This window comes from Heterodontus francisci, chromosome 28 (genome assembly GCF_036365525.1).
Source record: "Heterodontus francisci isolate sHetFra1 chromosome 28, sHetFra1.hap1, whole genome shotgun sequence".
NCBI lineage: Eukaryota > Metazoa > Chordata > Chondrichthyes > Heterodontiformes > Heterodontidae > Heterodontus > Heterodontus francisci.
This window is the reverse complement of record NC_090398.1, coordinates 2,019,891-2,041,198: the sequence shown is the minus strand read 5'-3', so window position 1 is coordinate 2,041,198 and position 21,308 is coordinate 2,019,891. Positions and strand designations below refer to the sequence as shown.

General features: G+C 53.5%; 1 protein-coding gene across 1 annotated transcript in view; it reads left to right on the top strand.

Annotated features, from left to right (window-relative positions):
- Nucleotides 1–18,293, top strand: part of ftsj3 (FtsJ RNA 2'-O-methyltransferase 3) — a 32,821-nt gene extending 14,528 nt beyond the window's left edge. Inside the window, exons 7-14 of the mRNA XM_068060177.1 lie at nucleotides 677–800; nucleotides 3,042–3,135; nucleotides 4,535–4,640; nucleotides 8,351–8,445; nucleotides 10,792–10,894; nucleotides 14,046–14,229; nucleotides 16,133–16,227; nucleotides 16,603–18,293. Of these exons, the coding sequence (XP_067916278.1) occupies nucleotides 677–800; nucleotides 3,042–3,135; nucleotides 4,535–4,640; nucleotides 8,351–8,445; nucleotides 10,792–10,894; nucleotides 14,046–14,229; nucleotides 16,133–16,227; nucleotides 16,603–16,795 (994 nt within the window). The 3' untranslated portion in view covers nucleotides 16,796–18,293. The remainder of the gene's footprint in view (nucleotides 1–676; nucleotides 801–3,041; nucleotides 3,136–4,534; nucleotides 4,641–8,350; nucleotides 8,446–10,791; nucleotides 10,895–14,045; nucleotides 14,230–16,132; nucleotides 16,228–16,602) is intronic.
- Nucleotides 18,294–21,308: the final 3,015 nt, after the last annotated feature.

The following is a 21,308-nucleotide window of genomic DNA, read 5'->3' as shown; positions in this document are numbered from 1 at the left end:
ACAGGCCGGAGAAGGGGCTGAATGGGCCTCCTCCTGTTCCAGTGTAACAGGCTGGAGAAGGGGCTGAATGGGCCTCCTCCTGTTCCAGTGTAACAGGCTGGAGAAGGGGCTGAATGGGCCTCCTCCTGTTCCAGTGTAACAGGCTGGAGAAGGGGCTGAATGGGCCTCCTCCTGTTCCTGTGTAACAGGCCGGAGAAGGGGCTGAATGGGCCTCCTCCTGTTCCATTGTAACAGGCTGGAGAAGGGGCTGAATGGGCCCCCTCCTGTTCCTGTGTAACAGGCCGGAGAAGGGGCTGAATGGGCCTCCTCCTGTTCTAGTGTAACAGGCTGGAGAAGCGGCTGAATGGGCCTCCTCCTGTTCCATTGTAACAGGCTGGAGAAGGGGCTGAATGGGCCTCCTCCTGTTCTATTGTAACAGGCTGGAGAAGGGGCTGAATGGGCCTCCTCCTGTTCTAGTGTAACAGGCTGGAGAAGCGGCTGAATGGGCCTCCTCCTGTTCCCGTGTAACAGGCTGGAGAAGGGGCTGAATGGGCCCCCTCCTGTTCCTGTCATGACTCTCTCTGCACCGGCCCCGGGGCGGGTGTGTGTGTGTGTGTGTCCTGCGGGGGAGTTGGGATTTCTCTGACTGCGTGAGTGCTCGGAACGCACCGCAGACGATAACCGCTGCCTCTTGCAGGTCCAAGAGGCCCGAGCCGGAGGGGCAAGGCACACGGCCGGAGGAGCAGGACAACCCGCTGCTGGTGGAGCTGGAGGACAGGCATGTGCGGGAGGAGAGACAGGCTGACCTGTGGTTCGGGAAGGTAAGGAAGTCACAAACGCTGCTTGAGAATCCCATTCCTCAGCCCCTTCCCCTTCCACCCCTCCGTGCCGACCTACCTGCCCACTTTAGACCACTTCATTCAGCATCGGCCATTGGCCTCGCTGTATCCGGGGAGAACAACATTTCCGTTTCTATACGTGTCGAAGCCCCTGAAGAATGATTGGAACCGCACTTTGAAAGTACATACGACATGATGACGTATCAATTTGAAAATACTTTGGCGACCTATTCACATGAGCACTCATTTATTCCCTGAAGCATCACGTCCCGGGCCAACTGTTCTCAATCTCTTTGAAAATCACGGTTTCTTTTTGACCATTATTTATCTGTACTGCAGTTTATTGAGCCTTGTTTGTCTTGGCAACTCTGGTGCTCCACGATACATGGGACGTAGACAAGAAATGGGAGCAGGGGCAGGCCACTCGGCCCCTCCAACCAGCTCCCCCATTCAATACGATCAGGGCTGATCCTCTACCTCATCAGGACTTTCCCGCCCTCTCCCCGTATCCCTCAATTCCCTCAGTGCCCAAAAATCCCTCGATCGCCATCTTGAATATACTCAACGACTGAGCATCCACAGCTCTCAGGGGGAGAGAATTCCAAAGATTCACAACCCTCGGAGTGAAGACATTTCTCCTCATCTCAGTCCCAAATGGCCAACCCCTTGTCCTGAGACTGTGACCCCCTCCCCCCCCCCCACCCTCCCTCCAGGGGGGTGGAAAACAGCCTCTACCCTGTCAAACCCTCTCAGAATTTTATACGTTTCAATCAGATCACCTCTCGATCTTCGAAACTCCGGGGAATATCGGCCCAGTCTGCTCAATCTCTCCTCGTCGGACAATCCCCACATCCCAGGAATCAGTCCGGTGAACCTTTTGTCGCACTCCCCCCAGGGCAGTTATATCCTTCCTCAGGTACGCAGACCAAAACGACACAGTCCTCCAGGTATAACCTCACCAAGGCCCGACCTCATTGCATCAAGATTTCTTTTCTCCCGTACCTTTGAACTCAAAGCTGACATGCCACTTGCCTTCCTAATTACCGGCTCTACCCTGCGTGTTAACTTTCTGTCACACCCAAAATCCCTCTGGACACCAATTGTTAGCCCTTAACTCTCCAGGATGTGTAACAAAACGGCATTCCGAGAGTCCTCTCTCTCTCTCCTGAGCTGTAAACGGTGTAAATCATCCTTTTATAGAGTATTTACTGCACAACAACAGGCCGTTCGGTCCATCAGGACCGTGCCACTGTTTCAGCTCCACACGAGCCTCCTCCGATCCCCGCTTCATCTCACCCCATCCACATATTATTCTATTCCTGCGTTGGGGTCTGAGGATAGTTGTCGATTGTCGTCTCACACATTGTCAGGGTCTGGCAGAAACCGCAGCCAAGTCTCGGATCAACTTATTCCTTAATCTCCCTGTCTCTGACTCTCTCTCTCTCGGTCTCTCTCTCTCTCCCTCTGTCTCAGTCTCTGTCTCTCTCTCTCGGTCTTTGTTTTTCTCTCTCTGTTTCGGTCTCTCTCTCTCGGACTCTGTGTCTCTCTCTCTCTCTCTCGGTCTCTCTCTCTCTCTCTCGGTCTCTCTCTCTCTCTTGGTCTCTCTCTCTCTCGCACTCGCTCTCGCTGTCTCTTGCTCTCTCTTGCTCTCGCTCTCTCTGTGTGTGTGTCTGTCTTTGCCTCTCTGTGTGTGTGTCTGTCTTTGCCTCTCTGTGTGTGTGTCTGTCTTTGCCTCTCTCTGTGTGTCTGTCTTTGCCTCTCTGTGTGTGTATTTGTGTGTCTGTCTGTGCCTCTCTCTGTGTGTCTGTCTGTGCCTCTCTGTGTGTGTATTTGTGTGTTTGTCTGTGCCTCTCTGTGTGTATTTGTGTGTGTCTGTCTTTGCCTCTCTCTGTGTGTCTGTCTTTGCCTCTGTGTGTGTGTGTGTGTCTGTCTGTGCCTCTCCGTGTGTGTCTGTCTGTGCCTCTCCGTGTGTGTCTGTCTGTGCCTCTCTGTGTGTGTCTGTCTGTGCCTCTCTGTGTGTGTATTTGTGTGTGTCTGTCTATGCCTCTCTGTGTGTGTGTCTGTCTGTGCCTCTCTGTGTGTGTCTGTCTATGCCTCTCTGTGTATGTATTTGTGTGTCTGTCTGTGCCTCTCTCTGTGTGTATTTGTGTGTCTGTCTGTTTCTCTCAGTGTCAGCCCCTGTGCGATTTATCTTTGCGCGATAACCATTGTCTTCTTTTGCAGGACATCTTCGCTGGCCTCGATGTAGAGGCCGACGAGGCTCTCGAGATTAAACAAACAAAGAAGCTTTACACACAGCAGGGCTGTCTCCTCGCAGGTAAACACTGACGGCAGAGTGGCAGATGCCAGCTGTTCAAAACCAGCTCGAGACATAGGGTGGAGGGTCTCTGTACTCTGATAGGGGGCAGTCTGGTCAGTTTGTGACTTTTCACCCTCTGCGGCCTGGGGTCAAAGGTCTCCTCACTGGCTGGGCCCCTGCTGGAGTATTGTGTCCAATTCTGGGTGACACACCTTGAAATGATGTCAAGACCTTGAAGAGGAGATTAGCCAGAATGGCCCCGGGGGTGAGGGATTTTAGTGAATGTGGAGAGAGTGGAGAAGCTGGGATTGTTCTCCTTAGAGCAGAGGAGGTTAAGAGGAAATTTAATCGAGGCGTTCAAAATCATGAGGGGTTTTGATAGAGAAGTCTTAGGCCCAACCATCTTCAGCAGCTTCTTCAATGACCTTCCTTTAATCAGAAGGTCAGAAGTGGGGATGTTCGCTGATGATTGCACAATGTTCAGCACCATTCACTACTCCTCAGATACTGAAGCAGTCCGTGTAGAAATGCAGCAAGACCTGGACAATATCCAGGCTTGGGCTGATAAGTGGCAAGTAACATTCGCGCCACACAAGTGCCAGGCAATGACCATCTCCAACAAGAGAGAATCTAACCATCTCCCCTTGACATTCAATGGCATTACCATCGCTGAATCCCCCACTATCAACATCCTGGGGGTTACCATTGACCAGAAACTGAACTGGAGTAGCCATATAAATACCGTGGCTACAAGAGCTGGTCAGAGGCTGGGAACCCTGTGGCGAGTAACTCACCCCCTGACTCCCCAAAGCCTGTCCACCATCTACAAGGCACAAGTCAGGAGTGTGATGGAATACTCTCCACTTGCCTGGATGGGTGCAGCTCCAACAACACTCAAGAAGCTCGACACCATCCAGGACAAAGCAGCCCGCTTGATTGGCATCCCATCTACAAACATTCACTCCCTCCACCACCGACACACAGTGGCAGCAGTGTGTACCATCTACAAGATGCACTGCAGCAATGCACCAAGGCTCCTTCGACAGCACCTTCCAAACCCGTGACCTCTGCCACTTAGAAAGACAAGGGCAGCAGATACATGGGAACACCACCACCTGCAAGTTCCCCTCCAAGTCACACACCATCCTGACTTGGAGCGATATCGCCGTTCCTTCACTGTCGCTGGGTCAAAATCCTGGAACTCCCTAGCCAAAAAGCGACAGCACTTTGAGAGTATTTCATTTGCTCTGAAGAGCTTCTGAAAGTGACTATTTAAATGCAGGTTCTTGTCTCTCTTTCCTGCTCTGGGAGAGGTGGGTGGGTGAGTGGCGTCTGTACGAGCAGAGCTGCCTCTGCAGTTCTTGAAGCGAATGCTTGGAATGATTACCTCAGGGCGCTTTCTGGTACCAATTTGTAGGTGAGGAGGATGCGAAGAGGCGAGGGGAGGAGCAGCTGACAGGAGGGAAGGAAGAGACAGCTGAAGTACCGGAGGATTCCGAGCAGGAGAGTTCCAGTGATGAAAGGTAACACTTTACAAAGTAATCGCAGCGCACAAACAGGCCACTCGGCCCATCCACTCCGTGCTGGTGTTTCTGCTCCACACCAGCCTCCTCCTACCACCCCCTCTCCATCTCACCCCCATCACCATATCCTTCTAATCCTTTCTCCCTCGTGTCTTTCCCCAGCTTCCCCCTTAAATACATCGACACTGTTCACCTCAACCACTCCCTGTGGGAGCGAGTTCCACATTCTCACCACTCTCCGGGGAAAGGAGTTTCTCCGGAATTCCCCATCGGATTTATTAGTGATGAGGACTGGTCTCACCTGGGCACAGAATCGGTGGGCCGAAGGGCCTGTTTCAGTGTTGTAACCCGAAATAAAAAATAAATAAAAACTGTGCACAGTAACTCCCAGTGTGATATGGAGACCGGAACTGTGCACAGTTACTCCCAGTGTGATATGGAGACAGGAACTGTGCACAGTAACTCCCAGTGTGATATGGAGACAGGAACTGTGCACAGTAACTCCCAGTGTGATATGGAGACCTGAACTGTGCACAGTAACTCCCAGTGTGATATGGAGACCGGAACTGTGCACAGTAACTCCCAGTGTGATATGGAGACCAGAACTGTGCACAGTAACTCCCAGTGTGATATGGAGACCGGAACTGTGCACAGTCACTCCCAGTGTGATATGGAGACCAGAACTGTACACAGTAACTCCCAGTGTGATATGGAGACCGGAACTGTGCACAGTAACTCCCAGTGTGATATGGAGACCAGAACTGTGCACAGTAACTCCCAGTGTGATATGGAGACCGGAACTGTACACAGTAACTCCCAGTGTGATATGGAGACCAGAACTGTGCACAGTAACTCCCAGTGTGATATGTAGACCAGAACTGTGCACAGTAACTCCCAGTGTGATATGGAGACCGGAACAGTGCACAGTAACTCCCAGTGTGATATGGAGACCGGAACAGTGCACAGTAACTCCCAGTGTGATATGGAGACCGGAACTGTGCACAGTAACTCCCAGTGTGATATGGAGACCGGAACAGTGCACAGTAACTCCCAGTGTGCTATGGAGACCGGAACTGTGCACAGTAACTCCCAGTGTGATATGGAGACCAGAACTGTACACAGTAACTCCCAGTGTGATATGGAGACCAGAACTGTGTACAGTAACTCCCAGTGTGATATGGAGACCAGAACTGTGCACAGTAACTCCCAGTGTGATATGGAGACCAGAACTGAGCACAGTTACTCCCAGTGTGATATGGAGACCGGAACTGTACACAGTAACTCACAGTGTGATATGGAGACCAGAACTGTGCACAGTTACTCCCAGTGTGATATGTAGACCAGAACTGTGCACAGTAACTCCCAGTGTGATATGGAGACCAGAACTGTGCACAGTAACTCCCAGTGTGATATGTAGACCAGAACTGTGCACAGTAACTCCCAGTGTGATATGGAGACCAGAACTGTGCACAGTAACTCCCAGTGTGATATGGAGACCAGAACTGTGCACAAAAACTCCCAGTGTGATATGGAGACTGGAACTGTGCACAGTAACTCCCAGTGTGATATGGAGACCGGAACTGTGCACAGTAGCTCCCAGTGTGATATGGAGACCAGAACTGTGCACAGTAACTCCCAGTGTGATATGGAGACCAGAACTGTGCACAGTAACTCCCAGTGTGATATGTAGGCCAGAACTGTGCACAGTAACTCCCAGTGTGATATGGAGACCAGAACTGTGCACAGTAACTCCCAGTGTGATATGGAGACCAGAACTGTGCACAAAAACTCCCAGTGTGAGATGGAGACTGGAACTGTGCACAGTAACTCCCAGTGTGAGATGGAGACTGGAAATGTGCACAGTAACTCCCAGTGTGATATGGAGACCGGAACTGTGCACAGTAACTCCCAGTGTGATATGTAGGCCAGAACTGTACACAGTAACTCCCAGTGTGATATGGAGACCAGAACTGTGCACAGTAACTCCCAGTGTGATATGGAGACCAGAACTGTGCACAAAAACTCCCAGTGTGATATGGAGACCAGAACTGTACACAGTAACTCCCAGTGTGAGATGGAGACTGGAACTGTGCACAGTAACTCCCAGTGTGATATGGAGACCGGAACTGTGCACAGTAACTCCCAGTGTGATATGGAGACCGGAACAGTGCACAGTAACTCCCAGTGTGATATGGAGACCGGAACTGTGCACAGTAACTCCCAGTGTGATATGGAGACCGGAACAGTGCACAGTAACTCCCAGTGTGCTGTGGAAACCGGAACTGTGCACAGTAACTCCCAGTGTGATATGGAGACCGGAACTGTGCACAGTAACTCCCAGTGTGCTGTGGAGACCGGAACTGTGCACAGTAACTCCCAGTGTGCTGTGGAGACCGGAACTGTGCACAGTAACTCCCAGTGTGCTGTGGAGACCGGAACTGTGCACAGTACTTTAAAGGGACTGCCTGCCCAGATCCCATGCAATTGTCAGTAAGTGTGTCAAACTAAGGTTCTATACAAGTTTAACCTAACTTCTCTGCTTTTCAAAGTTATCTTGCCAGAAATGAACTCCACTGCTTTGTTTACTTTTTTTTGTGGCCCTATTAACTTGTGTTGCTACTATTAGTGTTTGAGTATCTTTAGCCCCAAGCACCTTTTCTCGTCGACACCCATTCAGATCCTGAATTTCCATAAACAGCCTCCTAATTCCACCTACTAGAATTTGGTGTCAGGTGGCGACCTGGGATGAAAATGCCGGTGTGACTGAAAAGCAGCACATCTGGGCGGGACAGTTGTTCAGATGCTGACCTTTCCCCCTCTGTGACTTCGGTCAGGTCCAGCCTCCAGGCAGAGGGTGATTTAATGTGGGAGCTGGATGTACCAGTGGCTCAGGCACTGTCCTTTCACCAACTGAGAGCAACTCAATACTGCAAGCAACCTTTCTTAGTTGTGGGGGTGGGGAGGAGAGACACACTGTCAGGGTAATGTAGAGCGAGCCCTACACTGTATCTAACCCGTGCTGTACCTGTCCTGGGAGCACTCGATGCTGACACTGGGTACAAAGTGGGGGGGGGGACACACTGTCAGGGTAATGTAGAGGGAGCTCTACACTGTATCTAACCCGTGCTGTACCTGTCCTGGGAGCACTCGATGCTGACACTGGGTATAAAGTGGGGAGGACACTTGTCAGGGTAATGTAGAGGGAGCTCTACACTGTATCTAACCCGTACTGTACCTGTCCTGGGAGCACTCGATGATAACACTGGGTATAAAGTGGGGGGGACACACTGTCAGGGTAATGTAGAGGGAGCTCTACACTGTATCTAACCCGTACTGTACCTGTCCTGGGAGCACTCAATGCTGACACTGGGTATAAAGTGGGGGGGACACACTGTCAGGGTAATGCAGAGGGAGCTCTACACTGTATCTAACCCGTACTGTACCTGTCCTGGGAGCACTCAATGCTGACACTGGGTATAAAGTGGGGGGGACACACTGTCAGGGTAATGTAGAGGGAGCTCTACACTGTATCTAACCCGTACTGTACCTGTCCTGGGAGCACTCGATGCTGACACTGGGTATAAAGTGGGGAGGACACACTGTCAGGGTAATGTAGAGGGAGCTCCACACTGTATCTAACCCGTACTGTACCTGTCCTGGGAGCTGCCAGTACTGTGATTGGAATGACCATTTCATCCTTTACCTCTCAGTGATATTCAGCAGATGAAACATGCAGGCAGCCAGGGAAACAAGCGGACGGCGGATGAAAGCGACACATTTCAGGTGGTGCCAGTGGACAAAGCAAGTAAGTGAGCTTGAGAGAGAGAGTGACAGAATTCAACAGTAACTAACTGGCAGGTATCAGTCACAGAACAGAAATTGACAGTCTGTAACTCACTCCCGGGTATCTATTGTTCTTTATATAATCTCCCCGAACCCCTCGATTAGATTCCAGTCTGTAACTCACTCCCGGGTATCTGTTATTCTATATATACACTGCCCGAACCCCTCGATTAGATTCCAGTCTGTAACTCACTCCCTGGTATCTGTTATTCTATATATAAACCCCCCGAACCCCTCGATTAGATTTCAGTCTGTAACTCACTCCCGGGTATCTGTTATTCTCTATATAAACCCCCCGAACCCCTCGATTAGATTCCAGTCTGTAACTCACTCCCGGGTATCTGTTATTCTATATATAAACCACCCCGAACCCCTCGATTAGATTCCAGTCTGTAACTCACTCCCGGGTATCTGATATTCTATATATAAACCCCCGAACCCCTCGATTAGATTCCAGTCTGTAACTCACTCCCGGGTATCTGTTATTCTATATATAAACCCCCGAACCCCTCGATTAGATTCCAGTCTGTAACTCACTCCCGGGTATCTGTTATTCTATATATAAACTCCCCGAACCCCTCGATTAGATTCCAGTCTGTAACTCACTCCCGGGTATCTGTTATTCTATATATAAACCACCCCGAACCCCTCGATTAGATTCCAGTCTGTAACTCACTCCCGGGTATCTGTTATTCTATATATAAACCCCCGAACCCCTCGATTAGATTCCAGTCTGTAACTCACTCTCGGGTATCTGTTATTCTATATATAAACCCCCGAACCCCTCGATTAGATTCCAGTCTGTAACTCACTCCCGGGTATCTGTTATTCTATATATAAACCCCCCGAACCACTCGATTAGATTCCAGTCTGTAACTCAGCTCCCGGGTATCTGTTATTCTATATATAAACCCCCCGAACCCCTCGATTAGATTCCAGTCTGTAACTCACTCCCAGGTATCTGTTATTCTATATATAAACCCCCCGAACCACTCGATTAGATTCCAGTCTGTAACTCAGCTCCCGGGTATCTGTTATTCTATATATAAACCCCCCGAACCCCTCGATTAGATTCCAGTCTGTAACTCACTCCCAGGTATCTGTTATTCTATATATAAACCCCCCGAACCCCTCGATTAGATTCCAGTCTGTAACTCACTCCCAGGTATCTGTTATTCTATATATAAACCCCCCGAACCCCTCGATTAGATTCCAGTCTGTAACTCACTCCCGGGTATCTGTTATTCTATATATAAACCCCCCGAACCCCTCGATTAGATTCCAGTCTGTAACTCACTCCCAGGTATCTGTTATTCTATATATAAACCCCCCGAACCCCTCGATTAGATTCCAGTCTGTAACTCACTCCCAGGTATCTGTTATTCTATATATAAACCCCCCGAACCACTCGATTAGATTCCAGTCTGTAACTCAGCTCTGGGTTGTGCTGGTGACGACTCAACTCCAAGTGTTAACCACTGTTTAAAGTGAGAGAAAAGGTCACGGAGAGCAGCCGATGCTGAAAATGAGCGAAGCAGATTTAATAATAATGATTTGTCGCAGACAGAATAATGTGAGTGAGGGTAATATCGGCCGGACCTCTTGTTTAACAGTGGCCCTCGCATCCTTCTTCTGCCATCTGCACCAGCACGTCCCTGTCCAAGTCTCTCATTCTCCTCACAACTCTGTTGAATTATGAATTTTCTCCTTACAGAAGAACAATTGTCAGGGAGCAGATTTGCTGAAGCAAAGCCCGCTGCTGCCTCTGTGCCTTCCCTCTTTCTCAGGAGGCAGTGCAGCTCGCGGGCTGGATGGAAAGCACCCACCCCGGGCTGGCCGGAGCTTGCCCACTCCTGTGTGTTTTTCGACGTGGGAACCCAGCCGCACCCTGCGCCCCTCAGACTGGTCTGGGAAGTGCCGAAGTGGCTGGGAGGCAACAGCACCTGGTCTCGGTGCTAATGCTTCAGGAGTGGTGTGATGCGTCTCGTCACTCTGCACACCCTGGTGACGGAGCGGTGCAACCGATCACCGACAAGCCTCGGCGGTGGCCGGGGGGGTGGGGCGGAGCGGTGCGACCGATCACCGACAAGCCTCGGCGGTGGCCGGGGGGGTGGGGGTGGGGCGGAGCGGTGCGACCGATCACCGACAAGCCTCGGCGGTGGCCGGGGGGGTGGGGGTGGGGCGGAGCGGTGCGACCGATCACCGACAAGCCTAGGCGGTGGCCGGGGGGTTGGGGGTGGGGGCGGGGTGAAACTATCGATGAAATCTTTCTTTGAGTCTCGCCTTCTTTTCCCGCCCGACATCGCAGTGAAGAAGGCCCGCGTGCTGGATCCAGAAGGACTTGCATTGGGAGCCTCCATTGCCGCGTCGAAGAAGAGAGCCCGCGAACTTGTCGACGACTCGTTCAACAGGTAACGACCAATCCGGCACTGGGTTCCGCTTCTTTCAGTGTGTGTTTCACACATCACCCCCACCCCAGTGCCCACTGACCCGCACTGGATCCCACTGTGATATTCTCATCCTTCAGTTCCCGCAGGGACATCGCACCCCGCCCTATCTCTGTAACCTCCTCCAGCCCCGACAACACTCCCTATCTCTGTAACCTCCTCCAGCCCCGACAACACTCCCTGTCTCTGTAACCTCCTCCAGCCCCGACAACACTCCCTATCTCTGTAACCTCCTCCAGCCCCGACAACACTCCCTGTCTCTGTAACCTCCTCCAGCCCCGACAACACTCCCTATCTCTGTAAACTCCTCCAGTCCCAACAACACTCCCTATCTCTGTAAACTCCTCCAGCCCCGACAACCCTCCCTATCTCTGTATCCTCCTCCAGCCCCGACAACACTCCCTATCTCTGTAAACTCCTCCAGCCCCTACAACACTCCCTATCTCTGTAACCTCCTCCAGCCCCGACAACCCTCCCTATCTCTGTAACCTCCTCCAGCCCCTACAACCCTCCCTGTCTCTGTAAACTCCTCCAGTCCCTACAACCCTCCCTGTCTCTGTAACCTCCTCCAGCCCCGACAACACTCCCTATCTCTGTAACCTCCTCCAGCCCCTACAACCCTCCCTATCTCTGTAACCTCCTCCAGTCCCGACAACCCTCCCTATCTCTGTAACCTCCTCCAGCCCCTACAACCCTCCCTATCTCTGTAACCTCCTCCAGTCCCTACAACCCTCCCTATCTCTGTAACCTCCTCCAGCCCCTACAACCCTCCCTATCTCTGTAACCTCCTCCAGCCCCTACAACCGTCCCTATCTCTGTAACCTCCTCCAGTCCCGACAACCCTCCCTATCTCTGTAACCTCCTCCAGTCCCTACAACCCTCCCTATCTCTGTAACCTCCAGCCCCTACAACCCTCCCTATCTCTGTAACCTCCTCCAGCCCCTACAACCGTCCCTATCTCTGTAACCTCCCCCAGTCCCTACAACCCTCCCTATCTCTGTAACCTCCTCCAGCCCTGACAACCCTCCCTATCTCTGTAACCTCCTCCAGCCCGTACAACCCTCCCTATCTCTGTAACCTCCTCCAGCCCCTACAACCCTCCCTATCTCTGTAACCTCCTCCAGCCCCTACAACCCTCCCTATCTCTGTAACCTCCTCCAGCCCCTACAACCCTCCCTGTCTCTGTAAACCCCTCCAGCCCCTACAACACTCCCTATCTCTGTAACCTCCTCCAGCCCCGACAACCCTCCCTGTCTCTGTAACCTCCTCCAGCCCCTACAACCCTCCCTGTCTCTGTAAACTCCTCCAGTCCCTACAACCCTCCCTGTCTCTGTAACCTCCTCCAGCCCCGACAACACTCCCTATCTCTGTAACCTCCTCCAGCCCCTACAACCCTCCCTATCTCTGTAACCTCCTCCAGTCCCGACAACCCTCCCTATCTCTGTAACCTCCTCCAGCCCCTACAACCCTCCCTATCTCTGTAACCTCCTCCAGTCCCTACAACCCTCCCTATCTCTGTAACCTCCTCCAGCCCCTACAACCCTCCCTATCTCTGTAACCTCCTCCAGCCCCTACAACCGTCCCTATCTCTGTAACCTCCTCCAGTCCCGACAACCCTCCCTATCTCTGTAACCTCCTCCAGCCCCTACAACCCTCCCTATCTCTGTAACCTCCTCCAGCCCCGACAACCCTCCCTATCTCTGTAACCTCCTCCAGTCCCTACAACCCTCCCTATCTCTGTAACCTCCTCCAGCCCTGACAACCCTCCCTATCTCTGTAACCTCCTCCAGCCCGTACAACCCTCCCTATCTCTGTAACCTCCTCCAGCCCCTACAACCCTCCCTATCTCTGTAACCTCCTCCAGCCCCTACAACCCTCCCTATCTCTGTAACCTCCTCCAGCCCCTACAACCCTCCCCATCTCTGTAACATCCTCCAGCCCCGACAACACTCCCTATCTCTGTAAACTCCTCCAGCCCCTACAACCCTCCCTATCATTGTAACCTCTTCCAGCCCCGACAACCCTCCCTATCTCTGTAATCTCCTCCAGCCCCTACAACCCTCCCTATCTCTGTCACCTACTCTAGCTCCTACAACCCTCCCTATCTCTGCACTGTCGGAGGGTCAGTACTGAGGGAGTGCTGCACTGTCGGAGTGTCAGTACTGAGGGAGTGCTGCACTGTTGGAGTGTCAGTCCTGAGGGAGTGCTGCACTGTCAGAGGGTCAGTACTGAGGGAGTGCTGCACTGTCGGAGGGTCAGTACTGAAGGAGTGCTGCACTGTCGGAGGGTCAGTCCTGAGGGAGTGCTGCACTGTCGGAGGATCAGTACTGAGGGAGTGCTGCACTGTCGGAGGGTCAGTACTGAGGGAGTGCTGCACTGTCGGAGGGTCAGTACTGAGGGAGTGCTGCACTGTCGGAGGGTCAGTACTGAGGGAGTGCTGCACTGTCGGAGGGTCAGTACTGAGGGAGTGCTGCACTGTCGGAGGGTCAGTACTGAGGGAGTGCTGCACTGTCGGAGGGTCAGTACTGAGGGAGCGCTGCACTGTCGGAGGGTCAGTACTGAGGGAGCGCTGCACTGTCGGAGGGTCAGTACTGAGGGAGTGCTGCACTGTCGGAGGGTCAGTACTGAGGGATTGCTGCACTGTCGGAGGGTCTGTACTGAGGGAATGCTGCACTGTCGGAGGGCCAGTACTGAGGGATTGCTGCACTGTCGGAGGGTCTGTACTGAGGGATTGCTGCACTGTCGGAGGGTCTGTACTGAGGGAATGCTGCACTGTCGGAGGGTCAGTACTGTGGGAGTGCTGCACTGTCGGAGGGTCAGTACTGAGGGAGCGCTGCACTGTCGGAGGGTCAGTACTGAGGGAGCGCTGCACTGTCGGAGGGTCAGTACTGAGGGAGCGCTGCACTGTCGGAGGGTCAGTACTGAGGGATTGCTGCACTGTCGGAGGGTCAGTACTGAGGGATTGCTGCACTGTCGGAGAGTCAGTACTGAGGGATTGCTGCACTGTCGGAGGGTCAGTACTGAGGGATTGCTGCACTGTCGGAGGGTCAGTACTGAGGGATTGCTGCACTGTCGGAGGGTCAGTACTGAGGGATAGTTCTATTTCTCGCCGCAGGTACGCCTTCGATGAGGAACTGGACGAGCTGCCAGACTGGTTTGCCGAAAATGACCAGAAGTACAGACGACGGCCTGTGCCCTTCGACCGTGCCATGGCTGACGAGTTCCGGCAGCGGTGGAAGGAGATTAATGCCCGGCCAATCAAGAAGATCGCCGAGGCGAAAGCTCGCAAGAAGCGGAGGGTAGGTGGGATTGGAGGGGCCGAGCCCCTTCGTCGCTGGAGGCAGCACCACTCTGCACTTTGTCTCTGCATGTGGGCGGAGGGGTGGGGTCTGTACTGTGTGTGTGGGCGGAGGGGCGGGGTCTGTACTGTGTGTGTGGGCGGAGGGGCGGGGTCTGTACTGTGTGTGTGGGCGGAGGGGTGGGGTCTGTACTGTGTGTGTGGGCGGAGGGGCGGGGTCTGTACTGTGTGTGTGGGCGGAGGGGCGGGGTCTGTACTGTGTGTGTGGGCGGAGGGGCGGGGTCTGTACTGTGTGTGTGGGCGGAGGGGCGGGGTCTGTACTGTGTGTGTGGGCGGAGGGGCGGGGTCTGTACTGTGTGTGTGGGCGGAGGGGCGGGGTCTGTACTGTGTGTGTGGGCGGAGGGGCGGGGTCTGTACTGTGTGTGTGGGCGGAGGGGCGGGGTCTGTACTGTGTGTGTGGGCGGAGGGGCGGGGTCTGTACTGTGTGTGTGGGCGGAGGGGCGAGGTCTACTGTGTGTGTGGGCGGAGGGGCGGGGTCTGTACTGTGTGTGTGGGCGGAGGGGCGGGGTCTGTACTGTGTGTGTGGGCGGAGGGGCGGGGTCTGTACTGTGTGTGTGGGCGGAGGGGCGGGGTCTGTACTGTGTGTGTGGGCGGAGGGGTGGGGTCTGTACTGTGTGTGTGGGCGGAGGGGCGGGGTCTGTACTGTGTGTGTGGGCGGAGGGGCGAGGTCTACTGTGTGTGTGGGCGGAGGGGCGGGGTCTGTACTGTGTGTGTGGGCGGAGGGGCGGGGTCTGTACTGTGTGTGTGGGCGGAGGGGCGGGGTCTGTACTGTGTGTGTGGGCGGAGGGGCGGGGTCTGTACTGTGTGTGTGGGCGGAGGGGCGGGGTCTGTACTGTGTGTGTGGGCGGAGGGGCGGGGTCTGTACTGTGTGTGTGGGCGGAGGGGCGGGGTCTGTACTGTGTGTGGGCGGAGGGGCGGGGTCTGTACTGTGTGTGTGGGCGGAGGGGCGGGGTCTGTACTGTGTGTGTGGGCGGAGGGGCGGGGTCTGTACTGTGTGTGTGGGCGGAGGGGCGGGGTCTGTACTGTGTGTGTGGGCGGAGGGGTGGTCTGTACTGTGTATGTGGGCGGAGGGGCGGTCTGTACTGTGTATGTGGGCGGAGGGGCGAGGTCTACTGTGTGTGTGGGCGGAGGGGCGGGGTCTGTACTGTGTGTGTGGGCGGAGGGGCGGGGTCTGTACTGTGTGTGTGGGCGGAGGGGCGGGGTCTGTACTGTGTGTGTGGGCTCAGGGGCGGGGTCTGTACTGTGTGTGTGGGCGGAGGGGCGGGGTCTGTACTGTGTGTGTGGGCGGAGGGGCGGGGTCTGTACTGTGTGTGTGGGCGGAGGGGCGGGGTCTGTACTGTGTGTGTGGGCGCAGGGGCGGGGTCTGTACTGTGTGTGTGGGCTGAGGGGCGGGGTCTGTACTGTGTGTGTGGGCGGAGGGGCGGGGTCTGTACTGTGTGTGTGGGCGCAGGGGCGGGGTCTGTACTGTGTGTGTGGGCTGAGGGGCGGGGTCTGTACTGTGTGTGTGGGCGGAGGGGCGGGGTCTGTACTGTGTGTGTGGGCTGAGGGGCGGGGTCTGTACTGTGTGTGTGGGCGCAGGGGCGGGGTCTGTACTGTGTGTGTGGGCGCAGGGGCGGGGTCTGTACTGTGTGTGTGGGCTGAGGGGCGGGGTCTGTACTGTGTGTGTGGGCGGAGGGGCGGGGTCTGTACTGTGTGTGTGGGCTGAGGGGGAGAATTCTGTACACTTTCTGGGGGCGGTGTGGATGAAGTCTGAACAGTGTGTGGGGATGTGTGTAGTCTGTATAACCGTCCCCCATTAGACAGCGAGGTATTCTAACTGAAATCTCTCCCTCTGCTCCCTGCAGCAACTGAAAAAGATGGAACAGACCAGGAAGAAGGCTGAGGCTGTGGTTAACACCGTCGATATCTCAGAACGCGAGAAAATTTCTCAGATGAAGAGGTAACTGACCCCTCGATAGTGCGGCCCTGTCGCTGTGTGACTGACTGACCCCTCGATTGTGCGGCCCTGTCGCTGTGTGACTGACTGACCCCTCGATAGTGCGGCCCTGTCGCTGTGTGGCTGACTGACCCCTCGATAGTGCGGCCTTGTCGCTGTGTGACTGACTGACCCCTCGATAGTGCGGCCCTGTCGCTGTGTGGCTGACTGACCCCTCGATAGTGCGGCCCTGTCGCTGTGTGGCTGACTGACCCCTCGATAGTGCGGCCCTGTCGCTGTGTGACTGACTGATCCCTGGAGTGCAGCCCCTTTCCCCTCCCCCTTCACGGCTAACCGTGGAATTGATACCTAAGTCACCCTCCTGTTTTTCTCCCTCAGCATCTATAAAAAGGCGGGAATCAAGGAGAAGCGTGAGGTGACCTACATCGTGGCGAAGAAAGGAACGGGCCGCAAAGTCCGCCGGCCAGCTGGGGTCAAGGGTCAGTTCCGAGTGGTCGATGCCAGGATGAAGAAGGACATGAGGAAAATGCCGAAAGGCGGACAGACCAAGGGCAAGGGGAGGAGGAAGTAGGGTTAGGCGAAGGCAACACCAACCCCCGAAGGGTTTCGTAGCGAGTCCCACACACGCGACTGAATTTCTATTTAAGAATAAGCCGTGGGGATGACGCATACATGCCTGCATCGTACTCTCGCCCAGCACCATTATTGGAAGTGGGGGGTTATTTTAATTGCCCAGGTCAGCTATCGGGGTCCTGAGTCCTTTACAGTTCTTTGCATTTCTAGAATCGGGAAGAAGCGCAGGCCATTCAGCCCCTCGGGTCTGCTGCTGCTTTCCCTCTTCCAACTGCTCTACCACCAGTCTGCGCCTTAATCCCGGTTACCCGCCTCTTCCGTAACCATTGATACACTAATGCAACAAAAATCAATCCCTTTATGTCTTGAAAGCTCCAATTTAACCCCCAGTGTCTTTCTGTAGGGGAGAGGGTTCCAGATTTCCACTCCCCTTTGTGTGAAGACGTGCCTCCAGACATCACCCCTGAATGGGCTGGCTCTCAGCTTAAGGCTCTGCCCCCTTGTTCTGGACTCCTCCTCCCCACCAGAAGAACTAGTTTCTCTCTGTCGACCCGATCAACTCCTTTCACCATCTTAAACACCTCGATTACATCATCCCTCAGTCTTCTGTCCTGGAGGGAATACAAGCCTCGACTGTGTAACCTGTCCTCGTCATCTAAACGCCTCTTACTCCTCTTCCACTACCCAATGAACAGTCATTTTCCTCCATGTTCCCCATGCCCCCCCCCCCATTACGTTTGAGGCGGGGGGGACAGCGATGCCTTTTGTTGTCGAATTTCTGACCAGCCCCTCCACCATCGGGAAGCCCCTCTCCCCTCCCGTTCGTGCCTTCCCTGACTCTGACCGGCTGGTGCCCACTGGGTAGCTCCCTCCCTTCCCAGGGACCCTACCCCCCACCACCACCCGCTGCCCAGGTGACCGGGTGAGTGCGAACCTTCAGCCATCCTGGGGCATCCCCCCCGCCCCCCCCACCCCACCACCGTCACAATGTTCAGCTGCCCCGTAGATTTTGACAGGGGCGTCAGTCAGGCACGGTGGGACACAAAGATGAAATGCTGGAATTACTCAGCAGGTCTGGCAGCATCCGTGGAGAGAGAAGCAGAGTTGACGCTTCAGGTCGGTGACCCTTCATCAGGACAAGACGTGGACAACCCAGCATTCCCCCCCCCATCCCCACACCCCGCGCAGACAACACCGGGCTGCGAGAGCAAACTTTCAGGTAGCTGACTTTTTAATAAAAAGAAGAGTCAATATATTTCTCAAAGTGATTGTACACGCGACCTGACGACGAGGGAACTGAGCAAACCCCTCAGACTTTCAGCTGTTTGTTTGCAACTTGACAATATATATTATCTGTTCTTTCCACGATTGCTTGCTGCTGACACGAAGCTCTCCCTCAGGCGCTGGATGTTTGACGCGTCGAACATTTCCCCCTTCCAAGGTTATTAAAAAGTCGGCAGCCTCAAAACCTGACCGAGGCTCATCCGTCGATCCAAGCCACTGTGTCCACTTCTTTTGCACTCCTGAACTGGCAGACCAGAAGAAGGGGGCTGGGTAGCGCAGTGGTTATGGGGGTGGGTGGGCAATTTAAGATCGGTTAATTTAATAAATCCAGATCGAGAAAGCTCGTCTCAGTCACGCTGACAATGAAACGACAGAATTGTTTATTACAAACCCATCTGGTTCACTAATGTCCTCTCGGGAAGGAAATCTGCCGTCCTTACCCGGTCTGGCCTACATGTGACTCCAGACCCACAGCAGATGTGGTTGACTCGTAACTGCCATCCCAAATGGCCGAGCAAGCCACTCGCTCGCACTCGAGAAGGCGGCAATTAGGGCTGGGCAATAAATGCTGGCCTTGCCAGCAACGCTAGCATCCCGTGAATGAATAAATAATTTCACCTGATAATGGCAACATCCAAAAGCCCCCGACTGTGGTGAGTGATCTTCCTCACGTGTTATTCTGTGTGCAACTGGACGTCAGTCGGCACATCCAGGAGTCCCGAGGGTTCAAACAACAATTATTTGCATTGATAGTTGTGCAAAGGAGTGCTTTGAAAAATAATCTGAGCCCCGAGCCACGTAAGGAGATATTAGGGTCAGGTGACCAAAAGCTGGGTCAAAGAGGGAGGTTTGAAGGAGAGTCTTAAAGGAGGAGAGAGAGAGAGGCGGAGAGGTTTAGGGAGGGAATTCCAGAGCTTAGGGCCCAGGCAGCTGAAGGCACGGCCGCCAATGGTGGAGAGATTAAAGTCGGGGGATGCTCAAGAGGCCGGAATTGGAGGAGCGCAGAGATCTCGGAGGGTTGTTGGGGCTGGAGGAGGTTACAGAGATAGGGAGGGTTGTAGGGGCAGGTCACCGAGAGAGGGTTGGAGAAGGTTACAGAGATGGGGAATTTGTGTTATTTCTGCGAGTTGGCTTGGTATCCAGGTTTTATTAAAAATGAAGGGGGAATTGAGATAACTGCTGTGTGCCAGGGACTCTGGTTGGTGTAGTAAGCTTCGAGGGGACATGCTGCTGTGCGAATGTAAAGATGAGCTATGTTCTACTTCAGGATGGTGACGGGCGCCCTTTCTCATGAACCTTCTCACCTCAGCAGGCCCTGACTCTCTGCCCAGCGACCGATCGCCCCTACCTGAGCAGGTGTGTTTGAGTCCACGCGCCACCTCCTGTCAGCAGAGCAATTGGGGCCAGAACACGCGAGAGTCCTTGGAGGGTGGTTTGGGTTATTAATGGGGTAAATTCAGGAGAAATTCCTTTCCCCAGAGAGTGGTGAGAATTTGGAACTCACTCCCACAGGGAGTGGTTGAGGTGAACAGTGTCGATGTATTTAAGGGGGAAGAAGGATATGGTGACGGGGTGAGAGGAGGCTCGTGTGGAGCAGAAACGCCAGCACGGAGTGGATGCGCCGAATGGCCCTGTTTCTGTGGTGTAACTTGCATGTAAGTTGTCCTGAACTCTCTGGAACGAGCCACCATCTCTTACTCCTCGTACTAGTGTTTGCTCCTTCCGGGCGCTAAGAATTGAGAGTGAGTGGGGCTATTTGACTGCCGGAGTCATCACACCTGAGCCCATTCCCGGCCTTGTTTGGTAGCGCAGGCACTATCTTGTTCTCTGCTCCGCTCCCTGCTATTTGTCTGCTGCTGTGTGGGAGTTTAGATCAACGCAGTCTGGGATGATAGCGCCTGGGCCTGTCCTCCTGTCTGTGCAGAGTAACAAGAAGACTCTGGACACGGAAACAAACGGTGGAGATGAGGTTGTGGTTGAGCAGATCAATAACTGCAGAAGCTTTGTGGTGAATGGAGAGCTAAACAGCTAGGAATTTACAATGTACAGCGGTAAGTGTCAGAGGTAATTATTAATTATAACGTGTTCCTGGGTATATTGTTACGCTCACCTTGTTACGACCGAGGCAGGAGGAGTGCACTGTTAATTCAGTCCCACTTCTCCACCGGGTCACAGCAGATCAATAAATTTTCCCACTTAGCAAAACGGCCAATTAGGTAGTCTATTTGTCCCCAGAATAAACAACACCAGCCAGGTTTCTTTAATAAACAGCAACATTTTCAGTTTATTATAAAACCAAGGCTCAACCAATAATGAAGTAAAACATACTCAAATTGAAATATTCAAGTCCCTCATTTATCCTAGCCCTCAGTGCACATATACACAACCTGTTAAGTAGGAAAAAAAAAGGATTTTTGTTGACAGCTGTTACAAAGAAATAGAAGGAATGACAGAAACACTTAGCCTGAAAAGGTGTGGCAAGATGTCCGCTGTTGGTTAGGCGTCCCAAATGCGAATAGGCGTCTGTCACTAGGGTCTTCCCAGAACAGTTCCTTTCAGGCGATGTTGAAGATGTGTTGGCTTTCAAGAGATGCAGCTACAGAAGGCTTCATATAGGTCTTGGGTATGCAGCAACAAAGGTTTTCAATTCTCACATTCGATGCAAAGCTCCTTCAAAGCACGGTGGCGCAGTGGTTAGCACCGCAGCCTCACAGCTCCAGGGACCCGGGTTCGATTCCGGGTCCTGCCTGTGCGGAGTTTGCAAGTTCTCCCTGTGTCTGCGTGGGTTTCCTCCGGGTGCTCCGGTTTCCTCCCACATGCCAAAGACTTGCAGGTTGATAGGTTAATTGGCCATTATAAATTGCCCCTAGTATAGGTAGGTGGTAGGGAAATATATAGGGACAGGTGGGAATGTGATAGGAATATGGGATTAGTGTAGGATTAGTATAAATGGGTGGTTGATGGTCGGCACAGACTCGGTGGGCCGAAGGGCCTGTTTCAGTGCTGTATCTCTAAACTAAACTAAACTAAACTAAACACAAAGGTACAAGGTTTCTGCAAACATAGTATTTCTTCAAACAGGAGGCAACACACTTGACACTGGGTTTTCAAGAGAAAGGTGGTCAATAAGCAAACTCCAACTGCCTGTTTTTAAAGTTCACAATGAAACGAAAACTTTTACAGGTGCAAGTCTTGTGACAATCCATAAATCCTGGCATGTCACTTCT